Source organism: Siphateles boraxobius, unplaced genomic scaffold, assembly GCF_051911475.1.
Source record: "Siphateles boraxobius isolate OS27281-9 unplaced genomic scaffold, OSU_SipBor_1 27, whole genome shotgun sequence".
In the NCBI taxonomy this organism is placed as follows: domain Eukaryota; kingdom Metazoa; phylum Chordata; class Actinopteri; order Cypriniformes; family Leuciscidae; genus Siphateles; species Siphateles boraxobius.
Genome location: NW_027508887.1, coordinates 337,125 through 350,000, shown reverse-complemented (window position 1 = coordinate 350,000; position 12,876 = coordinate 337,125). Strand labels below are relative to the sequence as shown.

Genomic DNA, 12,876 nt, shown 5'->3' with positions numbered 1-12,876 from the left:
TCTGCACTGTATTTGTTTGGCTTTTGTTTTTGTAAGGCTCAGAAAAATGTACATCAAAATTTAGATTTATCGGGCAATGTGTTGGTTATCGTTATTGGCCAAAATATGTTATACTAGTTACAGTGATGATCAGTGTTTACAGGCCATTTATAAGATCTCAATTCTGCAATCTCAACCTGTGTGTGTGTGTGTGTGTGTGTGCGTGCGTGTGTTTGTGTGTGTTTGCAGACATGCTAAACAGGACGTGGATGATGAGTACGGTAGCGCTGCGTTTGCGCGCGGGTTGCAGTCGTATTACGCCGTGGCTCACGCTGTTACTGAGCGCGTGGACAAACAGTCGTCTCTGCTGATCAACGGCCAACTCAAGCAATACCAGGTCATTCAGCACTTTACCAGACATTTAACATCAACACTTTAACAGAGATTTACCATCAGCACTTTACCAGACATTTAACATCAGCACTTTACCAGAGATTTACCATCAGCACTTTACCAGACATTTAACATCAGCACTTTACCAGACATTTAACATCAGCACTTTACCAGACATTTACCATCAACACTTTTCTAAACATTTACCATCAACACTTTACCAGAGATTTACCATCAGCACTTTACCAGACATTTAACATCAGCACTTTACCAGACATTTAACATCAGCACTTTACCAGACATTTACCATCAGCCCTTTACCAGAGATTTACCATCAGCACTTTACCAGACATTTAACATCAGCACTTTACCAGACATTTAACATTAGCACTTTACCAGACATTTACCATCAACACTTTACCAGACATTTAACATCAACACTTTACCAGACATTTAACATCAGCACTTTACCAGACATTTAACATCAGCACTTTACCAGACATTTACCATCAACACTTTACCAGAGATTTACCATCAGCACTTTACCAGACATTTAACATCAACACCTTAACAGACATTTACCATCAACACTTTACCAGACATTTACCATCAACATTTTACCAGACATTTAACATCAGCACTTTACCAGACATTTACCATCAACACTTTACCAGACATTTAACATCAACACTTTACCAGACATTTAACATCAACACTTTACCAGACATTTAACATCAACACTTTACCAGACATTTACCATCAACACTTTACCAGACATTTACCATCAACACTTTACCAGATATTTACCATCAGCACTTTACCAGATATTTACCATCAGCACTTTACCAGACATTTAACATCAGCACTTTACCAGACATTTACCATCAACACATTACCAGACATTTACCATCAACACTTTACCAGACATTTACCATCAAAACTTTAACAGACATTTACCATCAACACTTTACCAGACATTTAACATCAGCACTTTACCAGACATTTAACATCAACACTTTACCAGACATTTAACATCAGCACTTTACCAGACATTTACCATCAACACTTTACCAGACATTTAACATCAACACTTTAACAGACATTTACCATCAACACTTTACCAGACATTTACCATCAACACTTTTCTAGACATTTACCATCAACACTTTACCAGACATTTAACATCAGCACTTTACCAGACATTTAACATCAGCACTTTACCAGACATTTAACATCAGCACTTTACCAGACATTTAACATCAGCACTTTACCAGACATTTAACATCAGCACTTTACCAGACATTTACCATCAACACTTTACCAGACATTTACCATCAACACTTTACCAGACATTTACCATCAAAACTTTAGCAGACATTTACCATCAAAACTTTAGCAGACATTTAACATCAACACTTTACCAGACATTTACCATCAAAACTTTACCAGACATTTACCATCAACACTTTACCAGAAATTTAACATCAGCACTTTACCAGACATTTACCATCAACACTTTACCAGACATTTACCATCAACACTTTACCAGACATTTAACATCAGCACTTTATCAGACATTTACCATCAACACTTTACCAGACATTTAACATCAGCACTTTACCAGACATTTACCATCAACACTTTACCAGACATTTACCATCAGCACTTTACCAGACATTTAACATCAACACTTTACCAGACATTTAACATCAGCACTTTACCAGACATTTAACATCAGCACTTTACCAGACATTTAACATCAGCACTTTACCAGACATTTACCATCAGCACTTTACCAGACATTTAACATCAGCACTTTACCAGACATTTAACATCAGCACTTTACCAGACATTTACCATCAACACTTTACCAGACATTTACCATCAACACTTTACCAGACATTTAACATCAGCACTTTACCAGACATTTACCATCAACACTTTACCAGACATTTAACATCAGCACTTTACCAGACATTTACCATCAACACTTTACCAGACATTTACCATCAACACTTTACCAGACATTTAACATCAGCACTTTACCAGACATTTACCATCAACACTTTACCAGACATTTACCATCAACATTTTACCAGACATTTAACATCAGCACTTTACCAGACATTTACCATCAACACTTTACCAGACATTTACCATCAACATTTTACCAGACATTTAACATCAGCACTTTACCAGACATTTACCATCAGCACTTTACCAGACATTTACCATCAACACTTTACCAGACATTTAACATCAGCACTTTACCAGACATTTACCATCAACACTTTACCAGACATTTACCATCAACACTTTACCAGACATTTAACATCAGCACTTTACCAGACATTTACCATCAACACTTTACCAGACATTTAACATCAACATTTTACCAGACATTTAACATCAGCACTTTACCAGACATTTACCATCAACACTTTACCAGACATTTACCATCAACACTTTACCAGACATTTACCATCAACACTTTACCAGACATTTAACATCAGCACTTTACCAGACATTTAACATCAACACTTTACCAGACATTTAACATCAGCACTTTACCAGACATTTAACATCAGCACTTTACCAGACATTTACCATCAGCACTTTACCAGACATTTACCATCAACACTTTACCAGACATTTAACATTAGCACTTTACCAGACATTTACCATCAGCACTTTACCAGACATTTAACATCAGCACTTTACCAGACATTTAACATCAGCACTTTACCAGACATTTAACATCAGCACTTTACCAGACATTTAACATCAGCACTTTACCAGACATTTAACATCAGCACATTACTAGACATTTACCATCAACACTTTACCAGACATTTAACATCAGCACTTTACCACACATTTAACATCAGCACTTTACCAGACATTTACCATCAACACTTTACCAGACATTTACCATCAGCACTTTACCAGACATTTACCATCAACACTTTACCAGACATTTACCATCAGCACTTTACCAGACATTTAACATCAGCACTTTACCAGACATTTACCATCAGCACTTTACCAGACATTTAACATCAGCACTTTACCAGACATTTAACATCAGCACTTTACCAGACATTTAACATCAGCACTTTACCAGACATTTAACATCAGCACTTTAACAGACATTTACCATCAACACTTTACCAGACATTTACCATCAACACTTTACCAGACAATTACCATCAACACTTTACCAGACATTTACCATCAACACTTTACCAGACATTTACCATCAACACTTTACCAGACATTTACCATCAACACTTTACCAGACATTTACCATCAACACTTTACCAGACAATTACCATCAACACTTTACCAGACATTTACCATCAACACTTTACCAGACATTTACCATCAACACTTTAACAGACATTTAACATCAGCACTTTACCAGACATTTACCATCAACACTTTACCAGACATTTAACATCAACACTTTAACAGACATTTACCATCAACACTTTACCAGACATTTACCATCAACACTTTACCAGACATTTACCATCAACACTTTACCAGACATTTAACATCAACACTTTACCAGACATTTACCATCAACATTTTACCAGACATTTACCATCAACACTTTACCAGACATTTACCATCAACACTTTACCAGACATTTACCATCAACACTTTACCAGACATTTACCATCAACACTTTAACAGACATTTAACATCAGCACTTTACCAGACATTTACCATCAACACTTTAACAGACATTTACCATCAACACTTTACCAGACATTTAACATCAACACTTTAACAGACATTTACCATCAACACTTTACCAGACATTTACCATCAACACTTTACCAGACATTTACCATCAACACTTTAGCAGATATTTAACATCAACACTTTACCAGACATTTACCATCAACACTTTAACAGACATTTACCATCAACACTTTAACAGACATTTACCATCAACACTTTAACAGACATTTACCATCAACACTTTAGCAGATATTTAACATCAACACTTTAACAGACATTTACCATCAACACTTTACCAGACATTTACCATCAACACTTTACCAGACATTTACCATCAGCACTTTTCTAGACATTTACCATCAACACTTTACCAGACATTTACCATCAACACTTTACCAGACATTTAACATCAACACTTTAACAGACATTTACCATTAACACTTTACCAGACATTTACCATCAACACTTTACCAGACATTTACCATCAGCACTTTACCAGACATTTACCATCAGCACTTTACCAGACATTTAACATCAGCACTTTACCAGACATTTACCATCAACACTTTACCAGACATTTACCATCAACACTTTACCAGACATTTACCATCAACACTTTACCAGACATTTAACATCAGCACTTTACCAGACATTTACCATCAACACTTTACCAGACATTTACCATCAACACTTTACCAGACATTTAACATCAGCACTTTACCAGACATTTACCATCAACACTTTACCAGACATTTAACATCAGCACTTTACCAGACATTTACCATCAACACTTTACCAGACATTTACCATCAACACTTTACCAGATATTTACCATCAACACTTTACCAGATATTTACCATCAACACTTTACCAGACATTTACCATCAGCACTTTACCAGACATTTAACATCAACACTTTACCAGACATTTACCATCAACACTTTACCAGACATTTAACATCAACACTTTACCAGACATTTACCATCAACACTTTACAAGACATTTAACATCAGCACTTTACCAGACATTTACCATCAACACTTTACAAGACATTTAACATCAACACTTTACCAGACATTTACCATCAACACTTTACCAGATATTTACCATCAACACTTTACCAGACATAGGCCTGTCGCGATAATCAATAAATCAATTAATCGCACGATAAAAAAAAAAGAGCTCGATAATTTTTCCGGCCGCGATAATTTCCATTTGCATGCTTGTTTTGTTTTCCTCGTCCGTCTCTCTCTCTCTCTCTCTCTCTCTCTCTCTCTCTCTCTCTCTCTACCAAAGAGACTGGATGTCAATATCAACGCTGACCGTCACACATTGATTTTCGAATGTTTTTTTTTTACTGAGTCTATTTACAATCGTATTTGATTGCAGCGCCGTAGCGCGTACATCTCTCACGCGCGCGCGCGCTCTTTCACCCTCATATGAGCTGTCTATGGCTTAAATCAAACTTCATTCACGCACATATGAAACACTTGTCTTGCATACACATTAAGTAGTCAAACATACATGTACACAGCTGAATGCTCAAACAAATACATATGAAATGCACTACGACACACCTAAAGTCGCTCACGCACATACACGCAAACTCTACACACACGAGAACGAGATGCGCGCACACACACACTCTCCACGCACATCATATGAGACACGCGTGCGCACCAAAACTCTCCACGCACATATGAGACGTGAGCACACATAGACATCATATGATGTCGCGCACACACACAAACTCGCGCACACTCATATGAGACGCGAGCGCGCGCGCGCACACACACACACAAACTTGCGCACAAACTCAATGAGACGGAGCACACACACACAAACTTTCCGCGCACATACTCATTTGAGACGCAAGCACACACACACAAACTAGTGCACATACTCATATGAGATGCATGCTCACACAGTAGGTACATGATGCATATGATTCTCAGTGTGAACGGAAGTCACACATTGGTAAGTGCATTTTTTGTTAACAGAGACAGAGTCCATTGCTTTTATTATTTTTGGTTGTTTTGCTCATTTAAATAGTCTTTAGAAATAAAAGTTTATTGATCTTTGAAAAGGTATACCTGCATTATTATGCCATTATCATTATTTTAGATGAAAATGGTCTCAGAACGACAATATTATCGTTTATTATCAATATTATCGTTTATCGCAATAATTTCTTGGACAATTTATCGTCCAGCAAAATTTGTTATCGTGACAGGCCTAACCAGACATTTACCATCAGCACTTTACCAGACATTTAACATCAGCACTTTACCAGACATTTACCATCAACACTTTACCAGACATTTACCATCAACACTTTACCAGACAATTACCATCAACACTTTACCAGACATTTACCATCAACACTTTACCAGACATTTACCATCAACACTTTAACAGACATTTACCATCAGCACTTTACCAGACATTTAACATAAACACTTTATCAGACATTTACCATCAACACTTTACCAGACATTTACCATCAAAACTTTAACAGACATTTACCATCAACACTTTACCAGACACTTAACATCAGCACTTTACCAGACATTTAACATCAACACTTTACCAGACATTTAACATCAGCACTTTACCAGACATTTAACATCAACACTTTACCAGATATTTACCATCAACACTTTACCAGACATTTACCATCAACACTTTACCAGACATTTAACATCAGCACTTTACCAGACATTTAACATCAACACTTTACCAGATATTTACCATCAACACTTTAACAGACATTTACCATCAAAATTTTAACAGACATTTAACATCAACACTTTACCAGATATTTACCATCAACACTTTAGCAGACATTTACCATCAACACTTTACCAGATATTTACCATCAACACTTTACCAGATATTTAACATCAACACTTTAACAGACATTTACCATCAAAACTTTACCAGATATTTACCATCAACACTTTACCAGATATTTAACATCAACACTTTACCAGACATTTACCATCAACACTTTACCAGATATTTACCATCAACACTTTACCAGATATTTAACATCAACACTTTAACAGACATTTAACATCAGCACTTTACCAGACATTTACCATCAACACTTTAACAGACATTTACCATCAACACTTTACCAGATATTTAACATCAACACTTTAACAGACATTTACCATCAACACTTTACCAGACATTTAACATCAGCACTTTACCAGACATTTACCATCAGCACTTTACCAGACATTTAACATCAGCACTTTACCAGACATTTACCATCAGCACTTTACCAGATATTTAACATCAACACTTTACCAGATATTTAACATCAACACTTTAACAGACATTTAACATCAACACTTTACCAGACATTTACCATCAACACTTTACCAGACATTTACCATCAGCACTTTACCAGACATTTACCATCAACACTTTAGCAGACATTTACCATCAACACTTTACCAGATATTTAACATCAACACTTTAACAGACATTTACCATCAACACTTTAACAGACATTTACCATCAACACTTTAACAGACATTTACCATCAGCACTTTTCTAGACATTTACCATCAACACTTTACCAGACATTTAACATCAACACTTTACCAGACATTTACCATCAACACTTTACAAGACATTTACCATCAACACTTTACCAGACATTTACCATCAACACTTTACCAGACATTTACCATCAACACTTTACCAGACATTTACCATCAACACTTTACCAGACATTTACCATCAACACTTTACCAGACATTTACCATCAACACTTTACCAGACATTTACCATCAGCACTTTTCTAGACATTTACCATCAGCACTTTACCAGACATTTACCATCAACACTTTACCAGACATTTACCATCAACACTTTACCAGACATTTACCATCAACACTTTACCAGACATTTAACATCAGCACTTTACCAGACATTTACCATCAACACTTTACAAGACATTTAACATCAACACTTTACCAGACATTTACCATCAACACTTTACCAGATATTTACCATCAACACTTTACCAGACATTTACCATCAACACTTTACCAGACATTTACCATCAACACTTTACCAGACATTTACCATCAGCACTTTACCAGACATTTACCATCAACACTTTACCAGACATTTACCATCAACACTTTACCAGACATTTAACATCAGCACTTTACCAGACATTTACCATCAACACTTTACAAGACATTTAACATCAACACTTTACCAGACATTTACCATCAGCACTTTACCAGACATTTACCATCAACACTTTACCAGACATTTACCATCAACACTTTACCAGACATTTACCATCAACACTTTACCAGACATTTAACATCAGCACTTTACCAGACATTTACCATCAACACTTTACAAGACATTTAACATCAACACTTTACCAGACATTTACCATCAACACTTTACCAGACATTTACCATCAACACTTTACCAGATATTTACAATCAACACTTTTCCAGACATTTACCATCAACACTTTACCAGACATTTAACATCAGCACTTTACCAGACATTTACCATCAACACTTTACAAGACATTTAACATCAACACTTTACCAGACATTTACCATCAACACTTTACAAGACATTTACCATCAACACTTTACCAGACATTTAACATCAGCACTTTACCAGACATTTACCATCAACACTTTACCAGACATTTACCATCAACACTTTACCAGACATTTACCATCAACACTTTACCAGACATTTACCATCAACACTTTACCAGACATTTAACATCAGCACTTTACCAGACATTTAACATCAGCACTTTACCAGACATTTACCATCAACACTTTACAAGACATTTAACATCAGCACTTTACCAGACATTTACCATCAACACTTTACCAGACATTTAACATCAGCACTTTACCAGACATTTACCATCAACACTTTACCAGATATTTACCATCAACACTTTACCAGATATTTACCATCAACACTTTACCAGACATAGGCCTGTCGCGATAATCAATAAATCAATTAATCGCACGATAAAAAAAAATGAGCTCGATAATTTTTCCGGCCGCGATAATTTCCATTTGCATGCTTGTTTTGTTTTCCTCGTCCGTCTCTCTCTCTCTCTCTCTCTCTCTCTCTCTCTCTCTCTCTCTCTCTCTCTCTCTCTCTCTCTCTCTCTCTCTCTCTCTCTCTACCAAAGAGACTGGATGTCAATATCAACGCTGACCGTCACACATTGATTTTCAAATGTTTTTTTTTTACTGAGTCTATTTACAATCGTATTTGATTGCAGCGCCGTAGCGCGTACATCTCTCACGCGCGCGCGCGCTCTTTCACCCTCATATGAGCTGTCTATGGCTTAAATCAAACTTCATTCACGCACATATGAAACACTTGTCTTGCATACACATATATTAAGTAGTCAAACATACATGTACACAGCTGAATGCTCAAACAAATACATATGAAATGCACCACGACACACCTAAAGTCGCTCACGCACATACACGCAAACTCTACACACACGAGAACGAGATGCGCGCACACACACACTCTCCACGCACATCATATGAGACACGCGTGCGCACCAAAACTCTCCACGCACATATGAGACGTGCGCACACATAGACATCATATGATGTCGCGCACACACACAAACTCGCGCACACTCATATGAGACGCGCGCGCACACACACACACACACACAAACTCAATGAGACGGAGCACACACACACAAACTTTCCGCGCACATACTCATTTGAGACGCAAGCACACACACACAAACTAGTGCACATACTCATATGAGATGCATGCTCACACAGTAGGTACATGATGCATATGATTCTCAGTGTGAACGGAAGTCACACATTGGTAAGTGCATTTTTTGTTAACAGAGACAGAGTCCATTGCTTTTATTGTTTTTGGTTGTTTTGCTCATTTAAATAGTCTTTAGAAATAAAAGTTTATTGATCTTTGAAAAGGTATACCTGCATTATTATGCCATTATCATTATTTTAGATGAAAATGGTCTCAGAACGACAATATTATCGTTTATTATCAATATTATCGTTTATCGCAATAATTTCTTGGACAATTTATCGTCCAGCAAAATTTGTTATCGTGACAGGCCTAACCAGACATTTACCATCAGCACTTTACCAGACATTTAACATCAGCACTTTACCAGACATTTACCATCAACACTTTACCAGACATTTACCATCAACACTTTACCAGACAATTACCATCAACACTTTACCAGACATTTACCATCAACACTTTACCAGACATTTACCATCAACACTTTACCAGACATTTACCATCAACACTTTACCAGACATTTACCATCAACACTTTAACAGACATTTACCATCAACACTTTACCAGACATTTACCATCAACACTTTATCAGACATTTACCATCAACACTTTATCAGACAATTACCATCAACACTTTACCAGACATTTACCATCAACACTTTACCAGACATTTACCATCAACACTTTACCAGACATTTACCATCAACACTTTACCAGACATTTACCATCAACACTTTAACAGACATTTACCATCAGCACTTTACCAGACATTTACCATCAAGCGCCGTAGTGCGTACATCTCTCACGCGCGCGCGCGCTCTTTCACCCTCATATGAGCTGTCTATGGCTTAAATCAAACTTCATTCACGCACATATGAAACACTTGTCTTGCATACACATATATTAAGTAGTCAAACATACATGTACACAGCTGAATGCTCAAACAAATACATATGAAATGCACCACGACACACCTAAAGTCGCTCACGCACATACACGCAAACTCTACACACACGAGAACGAGATGCGCGCACACACACACTCTCCACGCACATCATATGAGACACGCGTGCGCACCAAAACTCTCCACGCACATATGAGACGTGCGCACACATAGACATCATATGATGTCGCGCACACACACAAACTCGCGCACACTCATATGAGACGCGCGCGCACACACACACACACACACAAACTCAATGAGACGGAGCACACACACACAAACTTTCCGCGCACATACTCATTTGAGACGCAAGCACACACACACAAACTAGTGCACATACTCATATGAGATGCATGCTCACACAGTAGGTACATGATGCATATGATTCTCAGTGTGAACGGAAGTCACACATTGGTAAGTGCATTTTTTGTTAACAGAGACAGAGTCCATTGCTTTTATTGTTTTTGGTTGTTTTGCTCATTTAAATAGTCTTTAGAAATAAAAGTTTATTGATCTTTGAAAAGGTATACCTGCATTATTATGCCATTATCATTATTTTAGATGAAAATGGTCTCAGAACGACAATATTATCGTTTATTATCAATATTATCGTTTATCGCAATAATTTCTTGGACAATTTATCGTCCAGCAAAATTTGTTATCGTGACAGGCCTAACCAGACATTTACCATCAGCACTTTACCAGACATTTAACATCAGCACTTTACCAGACATTTACCATCAACACTTTACCAGACATTTACCATCAACACTTTACCAGACAATTACCATCAACACTTTACCAGACATTTACCATCAACACTTTACCAGACATTTACCATCAACACTTTACCAGACATTTACCATCAACACTTTACCAGACATTTACCATCAACACTTTAACAGACATTTACCATCAACACTTTACCAGACATTTACCATCAACACTTTATCAGACATTTACCATCAACACTTTATCAGACAATTACCATCAACACTTTACCAGACATTTACCATCAACACTTTACCAGACATTTACCATCAACACTTTACCAGACATTTACCATCAACACTTTACCAGACATTTACCATCAACACTTTAACAGACATTTACCATCAGCACTTTACCAGACATTTACCATCAACACTTTATCAGACATTTACCATCAACACTTTACCAGACATTTACCATCAAAACTTTAACAGACATTTACCATCAACACTTTACCAGACACTTAACATCAGCACTTTACCAGACATTTAACATCAACACTTTACCAGACATTTAACATCAGCACTTTACCAGACATTTAACATCAACACTTTACCAGATATTTACCATCAACACTTTACCAGACATTTACCATCAACACTTTACCAGACATTTACCATCAGCACTTTACCAGACATTTACCATCAACACTTTACCAGACATTTACCATCAGCACTTTACCAGACATTTAACATAAACACTTTATCAGATATTTACCATCAGCACTTTACCAGACATTTACCTTCAACACTTTACCAGACATTTACCATCAACACTTTACCAGACATTTACCATCAACACTTTAGCAGACATTTACCATCAACACTTTACCAGACATTTACCATCAACACTTTACCAGACATTTACCATCAACACTTTACCAGACATTTACCATCAGCACTTTAAATATCATTGGTCGCCTGATGTGGGTTTTTCCAATGGTCGATATCTTAGAGCAGCCGATCGATACATACACACACACACAAAATACACACACTCTAAACACGGACACTCACACACACAGTCACACATTCATTCTCACGCTGACACACACACACACACACACACACACACACACACTCACACACAAACTCACTCACACATACACACACACACTCTCTCACACACTCTCTCAGATTCACACTCACACACACACACTCTTACACACAAACTCACTCACACATACACACTCACACATACACACACACACTCTC

General features: G+C 37.0%; 1 protein-coding gene across 4 annotated transcripts in view; it reads left to right on the top strand.

Annotated features, from left to right (window-relative positions):
- smarca4b (SWI/SNF related BAF chromatin remodeling complex subunit ATPase 4b) overlaps positions 1 to 12,876 on the top strand; it is a 63,161-nt gene that overhangs the window by 28,006 nt on the left and 22,279 nt on the right. For all 4 annotated transcript variants that reach the window (XM_077245577.1, XM_077245575.1, XM_077245576.1 and 1 more), the window contains one exon: positions 229 to 376. In XM_077245577.1, coding sequence (XP_077101692.1) covers positions 229 to 376 — 148 coding nt within the window. The remainder of the gene's footprint in view (positions 1 to 228; positions 377 to 12,876) is intronic.